This window comes from Pholis gunnellus (assembly GCF_910591455.1).
Source record: "Pholis gunnellus genome assembly, chromosome: 24".
Classification (NCBI taxonomy): Eukaryota; Metazoa; Chordata; class Actinopteri; order Perciformes; family Pholidae; genus Pholis; species Pholis gunnellus.
In genome coordinates this window covers 11,181,603-11,203,306 of record NC_136551.1, presented here as the reverse complement: position 1 = coordinate 11,203,306, position 21,704 = coordinate 11,181,603, and the positions used below count along the sequence as shown (strand labels likewise).

General features: G+C 43.3%; 1 protein-coding gene across 1 annotated transcript; it reads right to left on the bottom strand.

Moving 5' to 3' along the window:
* Positions 1-1,470: 1,470 nt before the first annotated feature.
* LOC306715634 (ATP-binding cassette sub-family C member 4-like) lies at positions 1,471-20,099 on the bottom strand. The gene is made up of 31 exons (XM_079186070.1): positions 19,838-20,099; positions 15,479-15,589; positions 14,724-14,844; positions 14,189-14,413; positions 14,005-14,094; positions 13,762-13,925; positions 13,481-13,606; positions 10,561-10,810; positions 9,841-9,948; positions 9,578-9,664; positions 9,251-9,442; positions 8,458-8,552; positions 8,248-8,334; positions 7,138-7,234; positions 6,477-6,683; positions 6,221-6,358; positions 5,842-5,879; positions 5,612-5,727; positions 5,320-5,466; positions 4,989-5,068; positions 4,740-4,890; positions 4,469-4,588; positions 4,193-4,303; positions 3,836-3,936; positions 3,477-3,668; positions 3,241-3,396; positions 3,036-3,125; positions 2,781-2,953; positions 2,563-2,668; positions 1,873-2,007; positions 1,471-1,772 (listed from the first exon to the last, which is right to left on the bottom strand). The coding sequence occupies exons 1-31, from the start codon at positions 20,077-20,079 to the stop codon at positions 1,755-1,757; spliced, it is 4,074 nt and encodes a 1,357-aa protein (XP_079042196.1). The 5' UTR covers positions 20,080-20,099; the 3' UTR covers positions 1,471-1,754.
* Between the last annotated feature and the right edge of the window lie 1,605 nt (positions 20,100-21,704).

The following is a 21,704-nucleotide window of genomic DNA, read 5'->3' as shown; positions in this document are numbered from 1 at the left end:
AGTAACGGGTGAAATACTGAAACATTCGTCAATACTTTGAAGGGATGAAAGAGAAGAAAACTTTGCGCGACAGTAGATGCGCTGGTCTTGTGTAGGGGCTCCCCCATGTGGACGAAACCATCACTAACATCAACCCCTTTTCAAAGTGGGGCCCAACCTGCTGCTGTGAAATTGGCTGGTGGTTACTTTTTCTTTCATCAGTTTTGTATTATATAATAATAATAATAATAATAATAATAATAATAATAATAATAATAATAATAATAATAATAATAATAATAATGGCGTTTGTTTTGCTTTTACCAACAAACTGCAGCTTGTTCGACCCCAATAATAATCACCGCCTCACCTGAGAAAAAAAAAAGTACAGGAGGTATTATCAGCAAAGTAAAAGCTTCTCAACCTAAGGGTCCAGCTCCTCTAAAGGGTCACAAGAAAAACACCTGGGGTGGACATGACATGATTAATGGTGTTCTGCTAGAATAGAATGTTCTCTCTTTGGTGGGACTGCTAAGCAAAAATGTTTACATGTACCTGAAATTTCACAGTTGACGTCACATCTGGCACGGCTGCTGCACCCTCTCTGTGTTGCAGCAGGGTGAAGGGACGGTCTAACTCCTGGATGGTACCACTGTCCAGAACTTTAAAGCAAGATTGTTTTTCGAAATACTATGACTATTTTAATGACTGACATAAACTATGACTTGTTTCTATAAGATCATTTATTTATATAGTATCCCATGAAAAGTATATATTTTTTAAAAGTCATTGTGTCAAAATAGCATTGGTTTATGTATCATCAAGGTCCTCATCTCGTCTTATCCCTGCACACCAAAAGGCTGGACAGCGTGCAGGACGAGAGGGGACAGACATCAGGGTGGCTGAGAATATTTCACTGATACCAGACATGACATCTGCCCAGAGAACTCAGTGTTTTTGTTGCTGCCGTTTAGATTCCTCCTGATGCAAAGTCAAACAATTTGACACTAACAAATACTACCGTTTTTGTTTTGTCATGTTTAGCATAATTTGACCTTCTGACTCTTACATTTGACCTTGTGTATTATTACTAAAACTTAGTACACGTCTAATTGGCAATCAGTCATCAAAACTTTGCGAACCCCTGGTATAGCAATCCATCAAAAATATTTTAAAATCTCATTAAAAAGCCATAATACAGTGTGCTATTAAAGATCTCATACCATAAGGTCATCAAAAGGTCAAGTCTAGAATTCCGTAAAATTGTCATAAGAAAAGTCAGAAAATGTAATAAATGTCACTGAAAAGTCATTAACTTTTTTTAAATCATATGCTTTAAGTAAATGGTAAAAAGTAGTATGTCATAAAAAAGTGATGGACTCAGCAACTGTTTTGAGAAGACGTGAAGAAGACCAGAACTCAGACAATTTAACATTGAATAATCTTTATGAGAAATTATGTACAGTACAAAAATATTCATATTGTGACTGTCTGCTCAAACTCAAAGAAAAGCACAATTAAAGTCTTCTGGAAGTATCATAGTTGGACTTTGGATTTCCATGGCAGCAATTAAATGTCCTTTTTTTATTCTATATAACTAGAAAACAATCCATTAGCAGGTAGATTTTGGTAGTTCAGGTAGATTTTTTTCAGGTAGATTTTGCGTCGTCTTCTTTATGAGTGTGCTGAAAGGCCCCAGGTGTTCTCAGACTAGAGAACATCTGGAGTCTGTTACACAGCAGTCTTTCTAAATCTTGTTCCGCTGGGTCAGGCTGTCAAGAGTTCTTTGTTGCCTTTAAAAATGTGAAAAATCCTTCAGTTAAAACAAATCCCAAGTTCAAAATTAAAGTATTACACAGGCATGTTTTAAAGCAAGCTGCCTTTCCCCCTCACCTGTCTGGCTGACTCCAGCAGGGCCGCTGCCTCGGCCTGGCCCGTCTGTTGCACCATCCTGTAGAGAGCACCCTCTTTGTTTTGCAGCAGCGTGAAGGGACGGTCCAACTCCTGGATGGTTCCACTGTCCAGAACCTTAAAGCAGGATAGGGTAAGGCGGCAACAACAACAATTAATATCCAAATCGGTTTGAATGTGTTTCTGCATTGATGCAGATTGTACAGTGCTTTGACATCTAACATAACCAGCCACACATGCAGTACAAATATATTAAGTTACTGTACTGCTGCTTCACAAAAACTAAATCATGCGATTGAAATGAATTAAAACCAAAATACAGTACAAAGCGCTTAATATATAATTGTAAAAATATTTTAAAAATAGAATCATTTCAAGTTACCGCAAGTCTTAAATAATGGATTTTAAAATGTGTATTAAAAAATGTATTGCATTCTTTCGCTTCCAAGTCGTATGATAATCGTGTGGATGCAGCTGTAGAATCATGAGCAGCACTGCGGAGCAGTTTAACCCTTTAGTTGCTTGAACGTGTTTACAAGCTGACAAACTTGAATGTATATTACTAATTATATTTTGACGAGAAAGTGTTAAAATACAACTAAACTCAATGTAAAACGGTTTATATCACGTCATATGTACTTTAATAGAACAATACACTGAGGCAGAACTCACCAGTATCCTGTCGCTGTCTATGATGGTGTTGAGGCGATGAGCGATAGTGAGCACGGTGCAGTCGCTGAACTTGTCCCGTATGGTTTTCTGGATCAGCTCATCTGTCCTACAGAGACAAATAAATCATCCAATGGAATCACATCAGACTTCCAGCTTGAAAACCTACTGAATACAAATGCATTTGTATCTTGTGTGCAAGAGCTTTGTCTCAGCAGCACCTGGGGTCCACGTTGGCCGTGGCCTCGTCGATCACCAGGACGCGGTTCTTCCTCAGGACGGCTCTGGCCAGACACACCAGCTGCCTCTGGCCCACGCTGAAGTTGGAGCCCGACTCGGCCAGGACCGTCTCCAACTTCCCCGGCAGCTCCTCCACCACAGACTTCAGCTGCACCTGGAGGGAACACGGAGTGAGTGTCTGTCTGACGCACGCGACAATGAGAGCTAGAAACTCTTGTAGCCGAGTGGATGCTTACCTCCTCCAGAGCCTTCCACAGGTCTTCATCGCTGTGCTGGTTGAAAGGGTCCAAGTTCTTCCTCATGGAGCCTGTAAACAGCACCGGGTCCTGGGGAACAGAAGGACAGGTCAGATGATGAGATGCACTCTTCCTTCTGCGCGGTGATATGGTTGCGAGTGTCGTCCGGTAGACAGAAAAATAAAGGAGGTCAGCGGATGTTTACCTGAGGAATGATGGACATCTTCTGGCGCAGGTCGTGGAGGCCGATCTCAGAGGTCAGAACACCGTCGATGTAGATCTTCCCCTGAGGCTCTGCCAGGCGGAACAGAGCCGAGACCAGAGAGCTTTTCCCAGCACCTGTTCTACCCACAATGCCAACCTGACACACAGGAAAGAACTTTGTAAATCGTGTGCGTTGAAAAAACAGACCCTTCATGTCGGCTAACCAAGAGGTCTCACCTTCTCATTGGGTTGGAAGGTGGCGCTGATGTCTTTGAGAACCAGCGGTCCATCACCGCTGTAGGAGAAGCTGACCTGGTCAAAGGTCACCAGGCCTTTGTTGGGCCAATCGGGAGGAGGGCGCTTCTGGGTTTCCCAGGGTGCTTCACTCTCCAGTTCAGTGTACTCCACCACTCTCTCCACCGACGTCATCTGGAGAGACAAGAGCTTCTTTATAATGAGCTCATTTTGACCTTCAGTCTGGTATTATATTCTGCTCTCTCCCATAAACATTATGGGTCATTAATAAAGACCTGAGTCACAACAGGTAACATCAACATCTAAAACTAAACTAAAACTGATCGTTTAAGAGTTCTCACCATGTTCTCCACCTCAGCACTTTGCCTCACCGTCCACTGAAAGTTTCCTACTAGTGTCACAACATAGGTCAGCACCAGGCCCACCTCTCCAGCCTTTAGCCCTAATAAACAAGACATATTTTAGAGCGTGATCAAATTGTTAAAGATGCCACAAATCACGCTGCTGCAAAGCCTTTTCAGCGTCAGGTGACCATGCAGGGAATGGTGCTGACTGGAGGTAGAATCATTCATTATATTGAGAAGACATCCGAGGTTATGAAAGGAGTTTAAAAACAATTGTTTTACATGAGTAGAACTGTAGTCATTTGCACAGCTTGGTTTTATGTTTGAATCTTTTGTGCGCGCGTAGGTCCTCACCATCTCGGAGGAGGATGCAGCCAAATGTTGAGAAGGTGAGAAGTACGGAGCAAACGCTGTCGAGGTGAAGTGCAAACCAGCGGGAGGTCATCAGGAACAAGAACCAGGCCTCTGACACCAGAGAGACAGAACCAGTATTTTAGAAAAGACCTTCGAGATACTTTGTTCCAATGCAGCCAGACAGTAGACACTATAAGGAATAATTACATTTTCCTGTGTCAACGGCAAGTCACAATGTGTTAACAGGATAACAGCAATCTGAAGTAAAAGGAGAACCTGAGTGCAGGTCCTGATGTGCGTCGAAGGCTTTCTTTAACCTCTCCTCGGCTCGGAGGGCTCGGATCGTCCACAGGCCCTGAAGAGACGACGTCAGGTGGGAGATCACTGGACTCCGAGCTGCAGGGACGACGACAAAGAGAGGGTGAAATCTACGTGATTCCAAATATTCTTAAACGCAAAGAGCGCTCATTGATATCTGCTTTGCTTGCCTTCTATATCTAAAGAGCCCACTGCTCATCAATCTCACAGCAAGAATCCATGAACGTACTTGTAGATTCAAGGCGTTTGACATCTCGTGATGTGCGGAGGTAGAAACGCCTCAAGTACAAGAAGACAAAAAGCAGCGGAATGACGGGGACGAGGATGAAAGGGATGACTGAGGCAGCGACCGCAACCACGCCAACATTCTGCAAAAATAACTGGAAAACAACAAGCGTCGCATTATGAGGAACACTGGCAAAGTAAATAATAAATACAATTCAGTGCGTGTGTCTGAATGAATGGTGATCTTGCTCACTTGATAGAAGTCCACAAAGGTGATGGGTAACATGGAGTCAATCTGGCTGATGTCTTTGGAAAACCTGTTGAGAATTCTTCCTGCAAAGTTAGAAAAACACTACGTATGAGTTACTCTGGAGCACTAATTGGATGTAAAACCAGCAAAACACGAGTAAGAAGTTCTACCTAATGTACCCGACTCCTTTATATCAAACAACCTAAACAGGACCCAACACCTTTGGTGGGTGTTCCCCCTAAAACAACAGCTGTACTTCAAGACGTGAGCGCCGACGCTTTCAGTGCGCTTGGGCCAGAGTTTAGACTCGATGTAAATTCTGAGCAGGGCTCACCGATGGGGTTGACGTCAAAGAAGTGAACAGGCGTGCGAAGGACAGCGCTGAACATGTTGTTATGCAGAGCCTGAGCTGATCTCACCAACCCACGAAAGATCACCAGACTCCTGGCAAAGCCAAAGACCACAGCAGCTGCTGTCAAACCTCAGAGCACAAACAACAGGACTGCTTTGGATAGAACAGAACATGCTCTACTTGTAGGTACAGTTTGGGTGAAGTGGGGTGCATAAGGTAATCCATGATTGAATCATAAACATCAGTCAAATGAACATAGGTATGGAAGGCTTACCTGAATAAATCCCAAGGTAAAACTTGAGATTGAGCTCTAGATCTGAGTGAGTAGCATTAATGCCTGTAATATGCCGAACAGGCCCAGCTGTGCTGTTAAAGAACTGCTCTCTTGCCCTGACAGGTGACCAGAGGAAGAAGAGTCAGAGCAGGCACACAGCAGAAGATTCAATATTACACGGTTCAAGAAACAATCAGCACTCACAGTTATATGTTTGATCAAATACTCACCAGTAGACCAGCCACCAGTCCTGCAGAATATATGCAACCTATGAATGGAAGCACAGTTCAATATACTGTGTGTAGAAAATGACTGGAGTGTATATGTATATTGCTGAATCATCTGTTGAAGAATGAATTTAATTCCATGAGACGTGCTTGTTGGTAACAGTAGCTAAGAAGAGCCGTATCTTAAAAACACAATACTGTGTTTGTGTGTGGAGTCGGCCTCCTGATGCCAGTACTGTCATGAATACGTTATTAATTAATACTGTGTTCACCCTGCAACAGGCTGAAAAGTCATTTTCAATGGCAGTCGGTGACATGAAGCTACAAACTGAAGCCAGACACTAGAGATCAAAGGTGAGCTGGTCCCAACATGCTGGCTAACCTCAGCCGACACACTGAGCACAACGATGACCATCAACACCAGAGGGCTGCAGCCTGCAGAGAAGTACTTGAGATAAATGTGGCTGCCGACATTTCCTTCAGCTCGGGTCTCCTCTGGCACGGTAGGAACCGCTTCAACCTGCAAAACAAGTCATTATCGATCCAACTGCATACTTCACGCTAAAACTTCAGAGCTATACCTTCAAGTATCTGCTCGTCAACAAGATGATCAGGTTTTACTGTGACAATGTACCGACCCAAAGCTGGTCAGTGCGGTGGCCTTCTGGTGGCAGGAGGCTGCTGTGTGAGCTGTGCGAGTGGTCCGTCGTCTGGCTGAGTAACGGGTCAGCTGGGTCAGCTGGTCCAGGCCTTCGCTTCTGCTCCTCCTTGGTTTTCAGCAGGGACTCCATGTCGAGGCCAGAGAACTGCAGCTCATTGTAGGTACCCCGGGCCATGACACGACCCTGGGAGACACAAAGAGAAAGCGCTTTATTAGGATCATTGTACGTCGAAAAATTAAGAAATTACAGAGAGAATAGAGGGGTTGTATTCCACGAAGACATAAATCAGAAATAAATCACATATTCTGAGAAAAAAAAGTTAAACTAAAATTGTGTTTGTGGTTTCAGCATCAGGAACTACAATGGACATGTGCATGACATCACAGGTTCCATACTGTTGCACATCCACAGTGTGGTTCCTAACAACTATAATTACAGTAAATATTTTAGTTGTTTTTCCTGAAAATGTATAAATGTTTTCCTTTTTATAAAATAGTGTCTCCTACTCAGCAACTTGCAACGGCCATAATACATCATCTCTTTAACCACCGTCTAGAGGAAGAACATCAGTGGGATGCCCTAGAACTGCCTTTGTAGCTGGATCCATTGAAATACATCGCTGTCCAGCGGCACCAACCTCCTTCAGCACCACGATCTGGTCGGCTGCATTCAGGTACTGCAGCTGGTGGGTGACCAGGATCCGAGACTTGTTCTTCAGGAGGCCACAGATGCACCTGATCATGGACACAGACGGACACAATTGTGTAAATAAAGTGTGTAACTGTAACTTTAAATGTGCACTTCATGAGTCTGAACTCAACATTGCACATTTCCATATTAAACACTTCTTCTGCTCAGCAGGCTTTAACTTGTGGTACATTACAGTAAACATAGATAGTATCGACATGATTGAAAGACGGAACAACAACATTCCATAATCATCGTGATTTATCAATAAATAAGACTTATTTTGCACATCCTAATGTAGTGCACGTCCCGCTCTCCCCTGCATTATCTGTCTCCAGCCCTGCAGTGATGTCGTCTGTGTCCCCTTCATCAAAACGGGTTAAAAACTCATTTAGCGCATTAGCTGTTTCGCCCTTTCGTCCAAGCATGGATCCAGCTTTGTCCTCCCCTTAAATGGGACATTGACCACTGCTGAACACCAGCCCGTGCCTCCCTAGCGTTGCTCTCAGTCGGGTTGTGCTGGAGCTTCTCCCTGTGCTGTAGATCTCCCCGTTAACCTTCCTCTGTAACCTCTTCTTCTCATTTACCTCCTCCATCAGTCGTACGCGGCTTGTTGTTAGGTCTTTGTTGATACAACCATAAAGAAGTCTATGTAGGCAGACATCACTTCTGTCGTCCCACTCAAAAACACCCTTTCAGACTCCCAATGCTGTCCCGTTACACCTGGATCTGGTCTTCCCAGTCTTCCTCTTTAGAAGCGGTTTATAAGCAGGTCTGAGGAGGACAGTGTTGCGGTCTGATTGAGCATTTGTGAGAATAATGGTAGGAAGCGTACATTTGGTTTCCTTCCCTCTTAGTTCTGTATTGTTTCCTGATAGTTTAAAACGGTAAAGCATGTTAATAGTCACTAACAGTTTACATACTGTAGCTCTGGGAACTACACGGTGCCAGACCCCCCGGCCTGTTCGATAGACACATCTGGCCAATGTATTTGAAACATAAGCATGAAGAATGAATTTGGGACACATTGACAGTTTGGACAGATATGGCACTCACTCACTGTTCAAAGAGGTGTTTCCCAACCTCAGCATCCACAGCACTCAAAGGGTCATCCAGCAGGTAGATGTCTGCATCCTGGTACACGGCCCTGAACACAAACAACCACACAACCGTACTTGGCCATTAACGCTTTCTGATTCATAAATGCACATTTATTCCAAAGTATTGCTCTTTCTTCTAAAAGAGATGGTCGTGGTCTCTGTCCTCTCACCTCGCCAGGTTGATGCGAGCCTTCTGTCCCCCGCTGAGTGTGGCTCCTCGGTCTCCGATCAGCGTCAGGTCTCCATCTGGGAGCAGCTCCAGGTCCTGCACTCAAAGACGATGGAGGTTTAGTACAAATACAACATATGTGCACGCAGAAAAGTCAGGCAATATTGCCAATATTTCCATACAGCCATACAATTTTGAGGTTCTTGTACTTTACTTCAGTATTTCTAGTTAGTAGTGTATAAAGTTGTTTAAATGAGCTCCACCTTTCCAGCTGCAAATGCATCAATAATCCTAATCCAATGATATAATAAGCCTGTATATTATTCCTCAATGGGCCATTCTCCATTATGAATAGCCTACTTTTACTTGTAGTACTTTAAGTATATTTTGATGCTGGTACTGAGGTGTCCTCACGTTCTGAACACGGGGCTTTTACTTGTAACAGAGCATTTAGCATTAGAGCACCACTGTATTTATGAACACACTGGTTGTATAGATTTAGTGACGACACGTCACAATGCAATGTAAACAAGACGGGCTCTGTGTTTTTAGAAGGATGGGGTGCTGACCTTGCTGCACAGAGCGGCTGTTTGTTCCAACTTAGTGTAGATGCAATAGCTTCCGATATATCAGAACTGGAGTGTATTTCACAAAATATGCACCTTTTCTGTTTAGAAGAAGAGCTATGAACAATGCCTACTCAGTTCTATTGACGAGGCAAAGCACAAACACAGTCAGTGGTTTCCAGACAGCTGAGCACCAGAGGCTGTGCCTGCTCCGGTGTTACAGCTCACCTTCTTTAGAGCGCAGGCTCTGAGGACTGTCTCATACTTCTGGTGGTTGAGCTCTCTCCCAAACAAGATGTTACTGCGAATGGTCCCGGGGAACACCCAGGGCTGCTGGGCGGCGTAGGTCAGCCGACCTTTGACCTCCAGGATTCCCTTGTCGTGAGGCAGCTCTCCCAGGATGGCGCTCAGCAGAGACGACTGGTGGGAACATGGATTTTATGGAGATGTGAGCTGGCTGGAAAGTGACAGTGAATAAATAAAAGCGTTTTCCTTTGTTGCTGTTGTAGGCCGTCATAAGCCAGGAGCTAAAGTGGTTTGCACAGGTGTACTGACCTTTCCAGCTCCCACTGGGCCAATTACAGTCACAAGTTGGTGCGACTTCATTGTAATAGAGATGTTCTGCAGCGATGGAGAGAAACTCTGAGGAAAGAAAAGAAACAGACCATGTAGCAATTCTTCTGGCATTTGCACACCCCAAGACTGACAATAAGTTAAGACTTACAATACATGTAATGCACAGCATTCAAGCCCACTCATGGCCTGTAATAAATATCACTTTACGGTTAGATATATGTGAATATTACATATATATATACCTTATTCCAGAAGCAGGTCAACCCGTCAATCTCAACAGAGTTCTCCCTGTTTCCCTCCAGAGGAAGCCCAATCTTTTTTCTCTCAATCTCTTCCAGGAGGAGAAAAGCCTGAGAGGAGTTAATCAACACGCTTTATACTTTGAACTCTGCAGTCAAAAACACACAGTATCGCTTCTCAAGTTGTGTTTTTTTACAGCGTTATCTTGACATGTGTGCATTTTGACATTCACGTTGAGAAAAAAAGTGTCCCGGAAAGTTTTAAAAGAAGAATGTTATGTGTAACTGATACAATAAAAATAAATATACAATGCAAATAAAACATTTCACCATATTCAGGTTCTTAACTTTGGTGTCTTTGTAGGAGTTCTTTAGAAAGACGTAACGTTTAGTTCAGTTAAGAGGGACTCGTGACCCTTGTACACTGTTCTAGGTGGGGCCATCCAAACAATTTCAGCAAACATCCCATAATGATTTAATGCAAAACAATTAAGGTATCAAACACGCATTACTACTTTGCAGTTAACGGGTTATGTTCATAAAAAAAGCTTCTGATACACACTACTCTGTATTTTAAGTGTGTGGATCAAATGAAAAGACGTTAACATTAACTTTCCTAGAAATAGCCAAATGATTGAATGTCAACTTTTACTACAATACGCAATTAATGGTTTCAACAAATACAAAACATTTGCCGTTATTCCTGACAGCAAACAGAATTACCTCAATCCTGCGAATGCTGACCACGGTCTCTGACAACTTCTCGACGGCCAGCGGGAAGAACAGGGCGAGCGTGAGCTTGATTGTACCGTAGAGGGAAACTGTGACAAACACACTGCTGGGAGTGATGGCGTTGCCCAGGAGGACGTAGACCGTGAAGGTAAGGAAGACGATGATCTTGCTGCTGGCAAAGAAGGAGGCCATGTTGAGTCCTCGTAGGTAGGAGCTCTTCAGTATCTGAGCGATTTCTTTCCTGGAGACAGAGGACGACAGAAGGAGAGGAGTGAGCTCGGTGGTTTGAAGTGGAGGTCTACAATGTGAAATAGTGCACCCTGAGGAGAGATTAGGGTGTTAAGTGACACATAACCACCGTCAGTTAGGGTTTACTACAACCTTAATGTTTGGCCTTATATTAGAGAATACAGAATATTTGTCATCCATCCATTTAATCCCAGCTCTGCAGCAAACGTCTTTAACTTGCAGAGATTCTGCTACAGTCAGCGTTTTAGACAGATCCACTTTGATGCGGCAGGCGGAGGGTTTAAGTTGCATTTATTCTCTAAAATCGAGAATCATGGTTTACGACAGCCGGCAAAACTGATTGGTTCCTAGACAGGCACTCAAAAACATCAGGTAGCATACACTCGCATATTTCTCTCCTGGTTTCTGACGTCACTCTTGGGAGTTGCAGGGCTGAGCGTTGCATAATGGATGTGGGGTTTCTTTAACATACTTTTTAAGTTATATACTCATTTACACATGTTGGGGAAAACCTAAATGACTAATTCTAAGGTGTGCTTTAAAAGCTTGGTGTCCTTATGTGTCCTTGCTGTGTGAACTGCCTCACCACAGTTGTTTAGTCTATGCGAAAGAACACTCAGCAGCATGTCCTGGATTGAAATGATAATAAGGACTGTGGGAGCGTTAAGATGGGTACAGAGCTATGTTATGAGAACTTAGCTTCCTGACTATGAGAATGTGACCTTTGTGCCAGAACAAATGCTCAGGTAAAGTTGCAGACATCTACTTGGCTACATGGCGTGGACGCCATTTTGTGTGTGTGTTATGCTTTCGTGACGTATTGCCTGTGACACTGTATTGTTTACTTGGTATAAATATCCGAGGCTCAGAGTCAGACCTCTGAGCAGCCTTGATCCATGTATACTGTATGTGAATCAACTCTGTCTCCTTCTTTGCAAAGAATAAATGTACAATTGATTAATGATTTTCCATTCGGTCTTGCGTGAATTTTTCTAACAACACATTAACTCCTTTTTAAGAAACCATTTGGAAATCCTGTACAAGAAGTACTTTGTCCCCATGTGATGGTAGCAGTGTTAATAGATCTGAGCAGGAGTTCACATAACCAACAGACCGAGCTACCTGTGATGAAGTGACAATGCAGTTGAATTCCTATTGAGGTCACAACATCTGTTCGCTCTGTGTGTGTGAGTGCACATGTGAGTGCAGAGGCTTCTGTTTTCTATCAAATGTTCAGTAAGTATGTGAAATAGTTCATACCATTGTAAATATTACGTGTCTGCAGGCAGCGGCAGACAAAGCAGGATGATTCAGAATGTTTTCTATTTGAAGATTCTGCGGATGGAGTCATTTCACCACTAATTAACTAACTAACTAACTATTACGTGTGACAAAGTACTTCAGGTCCAGGATTCCCAAATGGATTCTTTGAAAGGAGTTAATGAGTAAGTGAGACTCCACCACACGTCGATCATTTATTATCCAACGCTGTAACTCCAAGAACGACTGTATACCGTTTTTCTGTATTAAAAACGGGATCAACAAAAACCAGCCACTGAAAGCAGAAAATGAGTCCGTGCATGTTCAGTAATGATGCGTTTGAGGGCCTGTTTTCTTGTTGTCTTAAAGCTGCCACATCAAAGTGGATGATAGATCATGATCATAATGCTTTACAGCAGATGCACTGCTAGTTAAAGACGTTTGTCACAGAGCGGGGATTAAACGTATGGATGAGGATCATTCTTAAAATATGACCTTTTCTGCTTCGACTGGACGGATTGGAGTGCTTTTGAGGCTGCACCTGCAGATCTACATGAACTCCCGACAATGTGTCGTCTTATAACAGCTTTTGTGAGGACATGTGTGCCAAAAGCCTGGTTTACAGTTTAAACTCTGCAGCTTTGTCAAGTCACAGGCCTACAGACGTGAGGACAGAGATCAGAGCAGCAAAGAGCAGTTAAACCAACGACCCTGTGAGAGAGCCGGAGGAAATCACCGGCTACAGGAATCCGTGCCCTCACACTGTGGAGACGCATCAACTGGCTGAGCAAACATCAGTCATCTGTTCTGACATTACGCCCCCCCCCCCCCCTCCCCCACTCTCACCTAGAAGATTCAGCGTTAGAGCAGGTTTTGGCTTGTCATGGTGATAAAAACACCACTTTAAGAACATTGACACTGCTCCGCTGATGTGAACTCCACAGTGACGGAGACATTTGAAGAAATTAGAGCTTCACTTCACATTTGCATCATGTGAAACCAAGAGTAACATTTTCTCTACATGTTCCTGAGAATTACAGCTAATTAAAAATAAACTAGTTCCACAAGTAGGACCCACTGTTTCCACAACATTTTAAATCCCTCAGTCATCAAGGCTACCGGGTCTCCTTTGATCAGAGCGGTGGTCCCAACATGAGATGTGGAGACACTGATGACTTGTGTAACAGTGCACTAATACACATTGGGCAAATTAAAATAAATTATAAATTTAACCGATTCACTGATTTATTTTCCAGTCAGTAGACGGTGCAAGACAAAAAGTTGAACCATGTGGACCCATGTCGCAATAAAAATGCCCAATTTTCTCCCCACAAAAAACATTTACAAAAATAATCCATACCTAATACCTAATAATCCATACCTAATACCTAATAATCCATACCTTCTGACTTCAGTGAGCAGTGAGGAGAAGGGCTTCTCCCAGGCATACAGCTTGATGATCCTGATGCCAGACACCACTTCGTTCATGATGCGGATTCTGTTGTCAGTAAGGACTGACGTTCTGCTCCTGCAAAGAAAGTTATAAAATTACATGAATTAAAAACTACAGTATTTACAAAAATGTCCAGATAAGACAAATAGAGTAATTTGTTAAAAAGAAAAGAAAATGGCATAATAAAAGTCATTATTATTGTAGCCTTCTTGGGTTATGTTGTTTCCTACCTGAAGATGCCAAATAGCTTTCCAAACCAGGTCTGTACGGGCATCATGACGGCAATGACGGCCACACCTGCCAGACATGACGGTCCGATCACGTACCAAAGGAAAAAGATGATCACCGTCGCCTGAAGAGGTCCCACCCACAGGTAGTGCAGGTTGAGTGTAATCTATAGAGACAGTTGATGAGCATCATGAGTTTTTGGATCATCCGTGTTGGTGTTTAAGAACAAACTTGCGTTACATTACCTCATCAAAACGGTTGACGTCATTTGAAAGGAGGTTCACAATTTGCCCGGTGGTCGTGAGCACCATGGATTCACTGCTGAGACCGAGAGCCTGACGAGAGACATTTCACCCGTCTGCTTAGTATTTCTAGGAGGTACGACAGTCTGACAAAGAAAATCGGCAAATGGGCAAAATCTCCGCTGACCTTCCTGTATATCATGTGACACATGGCCACTCTGATCTTCATGCCGATCCTCTGGACCTGGTAGTAGTAGAGATGTTGGAGGATAGTCAGGCCAAAGGTGGAGAGGGACAGCGCAGCAGCGTACCCGTACAACATGTAAAGACTCCTCTGGTCGTCTGGGTCATAGTTCTCAAAGTACAGGATTACTTTCCCCAGAAGAAGTGGCTGGAGCACTTTAATTGCCTCCTTTGTGTCACAGAGTGACAAAGAAATGCATTGCTGAAGGTTAGTCGTTTGTCTTTTCACAGTCATGCAAAACACTTCAACAGCAGCTTACTAAGAAATGTCATCAAAAGTAGAAAACACCTTTATTCATTTAGAATAAAGGTGTTTGTCCTAAATTATTTTAGGATAAACACCTTTATTCATTTAGGATAAAGGTGTTTGTCCTAAATTATTTTAGGATAAACACCTTTGGGTATACCAACCTACTTGTGGGCATGAGGAATTAACCTGGCAAAAGATGTGACGGAGTCTCTAGAAAGCCAGAACGTACCAGTGAGAATGTGAGAATCCCAGCCAGTGCGTAGGACTTCCCGTAGCACTTGATCAGAACTCTGGAGAGTTTTGGCTTCTCCAGGTCCTTTGTGGCCTTTCTAACTTCACAGTCCCAAAATCTGCAACAAATCAAAGAGCATATTCATACTGCAGTAGAACATAGAGACCGTCAGACCATCGCTCATTCATCAATGTTGGTTTTTTTGTTGGCAACATAAGTACAATTGATTAATAATAGACCATTTAGAGTGAAATTCCCCATCAAAGGCTTTATAGCTGCTTATTTGATCAAAAAAGTAATTCATACCCAATGTCTATGTTTGCAGATGTATTCAAACTTAACAACTTATGTTATCAGTTACCACACGCAGAGTCAAGCAGTTATGGTCATTTCCCTAGCTATTACATCATAACTCAAATTAATGACAAGCTCTGACTGTCGGGGAATGTGAACGGAAAGATCTAGCTCGTGTCTTCACAAGACTTGTAAGCAGAGCTTCACAATTACTGTTTTGCACCCAACATGGTCTCTTGTCGGACATTACCACACGCAAAGAACAACGTAATACTAAGTGGCTGAAGTGATCTGCCTGATCATTAAAGTATCGTTTACCAATCGATCTCAACTGAACCACATGCACTTTATTAATCAGGTATTTGTGATGCAAATTCCATGACTTCTTCGTGACCGTAGAAACCCTGCATATTAGACTTTTGGGAGTAATGTAAGAATGTATCCCAGTAACAGAGTACCTGTGGAGTTCCTCTCCCAGTATTTCACACTGATCCTCTGGAAGAATGCTGAACATGTCTCTTTCCTCCAGCCTCCGCTTGTGGCCAAGGCACAGCAACGGGGTCAACCAGCTGAAACAGACAGTTATCAACGCGGTTAGAAAGCAGATTTATGTCCCTCAAGCAGAATATGAATCATACGACCAATGTAAGGGCAAGTATACACTGCGGCACATCAACAGGTCTAAGCTCATGATTTTCTTGCCTATAAGTGGTGCGGATTGGAGTGGAAGTTAAACGTGCCACTGTGGAGCAATGTTAGTTGAGAGGGTCACTGTCTTACGCAGGAGGATGTACGAACAAAACAGATGTGGACTTGAGTCGCGCACACACGGTGACTTGAGACTTGTTCTCAAAAGACTTTAGACTCGAGGATGTGGGACTCGTGAACCATCAATACACCGGTACCAGCTGCACTTTCCAACTCTCCTCTCAGCTGCAGTGCCCACAAAGCCCACGTCTTCAATCTCTGCGTGTTTGGGGCGGTCGGTGTGGGAGGATCCCCTTCCGGGACCTCTCTGAGGGTGCACCAAGACCGGCCCGGGACGAGGGTGGATTGTGGCACAAGCAAAGGATGCATCCAATGACAGGAAACTCATTAAAACCACCAGAGACTCTCTGGTTACTGTCTGGTGTTCTTCTCCGACTTACAGGCAGAAACTAAAATCCTACAACTGTGAGGAGCTGGACTGTCGAGGTAAAGCTGGAGTTGGAGGCTTTGACTGGACTGCTTGGAGTGTTTTTGTGGCTGCAGCCACAGACCTGGTTGAACTCTGACATCGTACCGATCATATTTTGTGGGACATGTGTGCAACTAAAACCTTCTTCACATACAACAATAAACCCTGTTTTAGTGCAAAACTGAGGCATGTTTTTCAAACTCTGGGGAGGCCTACAGCAGTGGTGACAGACATTAGCACTCTGCCCAGGCATGCGTGCTTTCCCCACGGCTCTTCTCCCTCAACATCTATTACTTCACTTCAGGAGACCTGTCTATTGAAAGTCAACACAACAGTTAGCGCTCTTAAAACTGTGGAGATGACAGTGGACTTCAGGAGGACTCCCCCTAAACTGCCCACACATTAAAATACTGAAAGACACAATCTGTCATGTGCACGCCAGTGTTTCCCAAACCATGAAATTGGGGGGGCGGCCCAACATTTGAGTATATTTTTGAAAGTTTGGAGTTAGAGTAGTGCAGGCGATGCAGTACCTTGAATTGTACATTTAGCCGAGCACACGAAGAGCTGTTCTTCACTCTAACTAGACCTGGTTCCAGAGTGAGTCTGGTATGTTCATGGCAAGTTCTTTTTCCCCAACCTTCTTTGATTTTGACAATGTTAGTCTCAGTAATTGAGTTGATAGTTTGATATAATCGGGATATAAATCCTTTTACCTCTGGTGATGTGTTCAGAATGTTCTCATACACTGAGTCTAGCGGTCGACTAGGAAAACTAGGGTTGTTAGATTTAGCAAAATTCCGCACTTGGAAATAGCGATTATTATTATATCTCTTAAATATATCCTCGGAGCTTCCAAACACCCCACCAATGTATAGCTGACCAATGTTGGAGATGCCATTTTTAAGCCATAGCGAGAATGCACAGTCCAGTCGTTGAGGGGACGGCCCGACCCCCCCAACGACCCCCCCTGAAGTACGAGTTAATTTTGCTTATTTACACACCGGCATGTCACGTCTGTCACTACATGGTCACGTGGTTACAATTCCCCTGCTCTCTGTACCGCGCACAGCGGTGTTCCTTCCCGACCCGCGCGCTCACAATGCAACAGTAGAGTAGCCCCCCCCCCCCCAAAGCTGTAAACCTAGGGGAAACACTGCATTACTGTTTAACAAACGAGAACATAACTGTGTCTAATGCATCAACTAGTGGATGACGTATTACTATAGGTGTGTGAGGGAAATTACTCTACATTCTGAGTTGCAACAGGTGGTTTAAGTTGTGAGAATCCAAGTGAGTCAAAAAGTGCTTAGGTAGTTATGTTACAGAAGACTCCTTTTGAATATGTGACCCGTCTTCCCAAATCTAGTCCTATTTCACAGTGTGTGGTCTCAGCTGTCTGCCAAAACTGTGGAGAATTACAGTATTAAGAAGTATTAGTAGTAGAATTTATAGCACCCCTAGTGGTGAATAAAATTGTCACAATGATGAGAATGTAAATTATGTTAAGAGTCACAATATATTTACTTATGGAATGTAATATAGGTTTACAGGATGTTTACTTATAGAAGATATTATATGTTTGCAATAAGTTTACTTGTAGGAGTCTTAATCATAATCATTGGTTAGGGGGTTCTGAGCCATGAGGCAGAGAGATCAGGGGAGACAGGGTCAGTGAGGAATGCAGAGGACAGGCTCTTCACGACCATATAAGGGAATAGGTCGAGCACCAGAGACAAAGGAGACACAGAGGAGCTGGACAGATGACCAACAGAGGGGGAGGAGAACCGGAGACAACTGATGAGGAGCAGACTGCCATAAAACAACAGAGAGGACTCCTGGGTAAGACCATGCGGTCCCAGGTCAGAGGTGATGTCAGAGGTGATGTCACAAGGAGTCCAGCCACTGAGATCAATGGAGGAGGGGTCAGATCAATCGGAAACCAATCACTGACCCCGGATGACGGCCTTTATGTTTTGCGACGGCTTGGGGCGCTAACCGGCCAGGTCGGATCTGTGAGTGAAATTGCACGTGGACTCTGTTCTCGAGAACATACCATGCATGGTGTATTTCAGATTGCATTTGTAAAACATTAGGTTGCAATTGAGTGCATCAGTTTGCATTGTTTACCTTCGTGGTTGCAGTTGTATCTGCTATCTTTTTATTAAATTACTATTTTTGACTTTTAATTGGATCCAGTTCGTTTTTGATTAGTCTCCGTTGCTGGAAGTCAGCAGCGGCGAAAGTTTGCAGCCTTCCTCCTCTCGTGAAGTTCCAGCCTCGACAAATTCCACATACAACAACCCGTCACGATGGCGTTTCAACAAGACAACCAGTGGTGTATAAAGTACCCAAAAGCCATACTTGAGTAAAAGTAAAGATACCTTACTGGAAAACGACTCCAGTAAAAGTCGCCTATTAAAATACTACTTGAGTAAAAGTCTTTAAGTATCTGATATGTATTGTACTTAAGTATCAAAAGTAATTTTCTGATATTAAATGCACTTAAGTATTGAAAGTAAAAGTACAAGTAAATGCTGTTAATAAAAAAGCAAAGGGTCAGAATTTTGAGAATTATGAAGTTTATTCTTTTAAGTGCTGTGGCCACCATGACCAAGGACAAAATAATTGGGTTGGCTGTGATCCATCCAGGAGCAACAATGTTCAACATCATATATTGCACATAAGTATACTTTTGCATCTACTATGAACTATGGGCCTGATTTCAACACAACAGGCAAAGGTTTTGATATCTTAACAGGTTTATGATAATTATGATAACTAAACATTAACGTTGCGGCTCATGGGATTCATCTTAATGCACCTCAATGTGTTTCCTGTGGTTGGATGGGGAGTTTTTGAATGCCAATATTTCAGTAGCTTCGGGAAAGAGGCACTTCATCCGGTACGAAGAATCTTTCACTCCAACATAAGAAAACATTTCTCGCAAATATGGCCACGGTGTTGGTCTTCGTCACCACCGTCGTTTGTTGCGGGAGCAGCAGGTGCTTCCATTTCTGCTTCCATCATGAAATCAGTCATCGTAGAGTGGAATTCTACTCATGTAGTCGCTCTCTAGCGAGCATCCAGGGCATCACTGGGAATCAAAAAACCGCGGCTTTGAGAGCACTTGTTTGCAATTGCGTAATAACGTGATTAACCAATGATTAACTTGCAAGCTAGGTCCACTGATTCACCAATCCTGCTCGCTTGCAGTCTGTTCCACCACAGTCCCCGACGTTGGTCTCATGATTCATTTTTTTTCTAAAGATAGATTTTATTTCGTAGCGAGTAACGAAGGATTCAGGGGAAATGTATCGGAGTCAAAGTATCAGTTTTCTTTGCAAAATGTAGTGAAGTAAAAGTAAAAGTCAACAGAAATATAAATAGTAAAGTAAAGTACAGATATCCCAAAAAACCACTTAAGTACAGTAACGAAGTATTTCTACTTCGTTACTATACACCACTGAAGACAACACATCTGCTAACGTTGTGTCAACACACAGTTAGACATTAGTTACATTTTGGGCTTTGTCTGTATTTTGCTTTGAAACGCATGGGTACAATCACTCTACTTTGACCCCTTTACGTTACTAAAGTTAGGATTACACTTTCCACGAATGCTCCAATAATCACTTACCACATAAAGACCTTTGGCAGACACCTGGCAGTGCCCAGCGGATTGCGGCTCGCGTCTTTTTTATTGATATCCATTGTTACTTGGCACCAGATGGTTGTTTTTCCGGTGAGACCACGCTCAACTGTCCCGGTGTGTGAGTTTAACTGGTTTTGAATTAACTGGTTTATGGTCGAGTGCGTAAAGCAGATGTGTGGTAGGAGTGGCCTTTCAGGACCCATGTTGAATAAACAGGAAATAAACATTTCGAACGTTTCTCCTCTCTTTCACGTAGTTTCCACGGTTTCTTATGAAAGAATATAAAGCGAACACTTTGCCCGATAATGTACTACTCGTTCGCGTGGCTGTGGTTGAGATTCTGAGGACACATAACGAGGACCAGAGTGAATGACAGAGTTGGTGGTAGGTGTCGATGCCTGTTCAAAATACTTACGTCAATAAATCCTTTAAGAAACGCTCTGTTGTCCGTCTTATATTTGTATCATATATCGTTATTAATCTGATGTGGAGTCGATCTCAGACCGATAGACCTGTCCGTGCATTCATGCAGCCTGTGAGTTAAACATGTACTGAGCTCAAACACCGCGTACAGATCGACGACTGTCAGCTGTGGGAAACTGTGATCCACCCAGATTAACTTGTGATTCAATTGATGTATGCTATCCACCATCGATCATAATTCATATTAAAGACTTCGGACATTCATGTTATGCTAACGATACTCTACACTGTGCAGCACACATTCATCCAGATAAGACATGACTGGTAACTGTCGTTTAGTTACTGGAGGGACCGAAATGGAATAACTACACGCAGGGTTAAGGTGTCCGTGAAAACATTACGAGAGAGGATTGAAACCGTGGAAACTACGTGAAAGAGAGGAGAAACGTTCGAAATGTTTATTTCCTGTTTATTCAACATGGGTCCTGAAAGGCCACTCCTACCACACATCTGCTTTACGCACTCGACCATAAACCAGTTAATTCAAAACCAGTTAAACTCGCACACCGGTACACCAGACATCATGTGAAACTGACACTCTGCCAATACGGTTGCAGTGAATCGGGTCAGCGTTAAGCGGTCTTCAATTATTTAGCCTCAGCGTTTTCCTTATGATGTCCATGCCTGTATATGCCTGTATATGCCTGTACATGCCTGTACGTAGCACATGATTTCCGTCGCCCAAAAAGCGTTATCAGGAACCGGCAGTATACGCAACACTCACAAGTGCTCCCGTTTACGAGCGGCACCCGAAGGCGGCATTTGGCGCAAGGTGAACTTTTCCAGGCCTATAATTCAGCAGTGGTCATCACGTGGAGCACTGCTAAGCGACGTTCAGTTCAGACGGAATGTGTGTAAACTGTAAAATGGTGCAAAACCAATTAGTTTTCGCTCTCGTGACGGAACGTTACTGTCGGTGTGCTGACGTTGCATTCCACGCCCGACTCTTAATTATCTCTGCACCGTTTTCTAAGGTTGACAAAATAATGTAGCATTACTAATGCGTTTGCAACCGGCACATTACAGAAGACACGACCACTGGAACTACACGAGCTAACACCGGCAGTAAATAAAGGCTCAACAGCCAACAATGCTGCGCAAACTCCCGAATTCCTCAAACCAATTCCAACAGGTGATGGTGAACGCGCCTCGTGACGCGGTTGTTGCTCCTACATACCACATGGACAGGACGGCTAGCCAACACTTATTTTGGATATATGCATTTACTTTGTATGTTGACTAATCTAGTCGTTAGGCTATGGCTGTATGCGTCAAGATAAACTAGATTATGATGCAAAACCAGTTTATGGGTTGATTCATATTTTTTTTAAATCGAAATGGGAAAATAACTGAATATTGTATTCTGTCG

Coding starts and splice junctions, on each gene's coding strand:
- LOC306715634 (XM_079186070.1), bottom strand. CDS start 20,079: ATGTTTATTTCCTGTTTATTCAACATGGGTCCTGAAAGGCCACTCCTA. Junction 15,590..19,837: donor CTGCCAAAGGTCTTTATGTG/GTAAGTGATTAT, acceptor TGTCTGTTTCAG/CTGGTTGACCCCGTTGCTGT. Junction 10,811..13,480: donor CTGCTCACTGAAGTCAGAAG/GTATGGATTATT, acceptor CTCTGTCTCCAG/GAAAGAAATCGCTCAGATAC.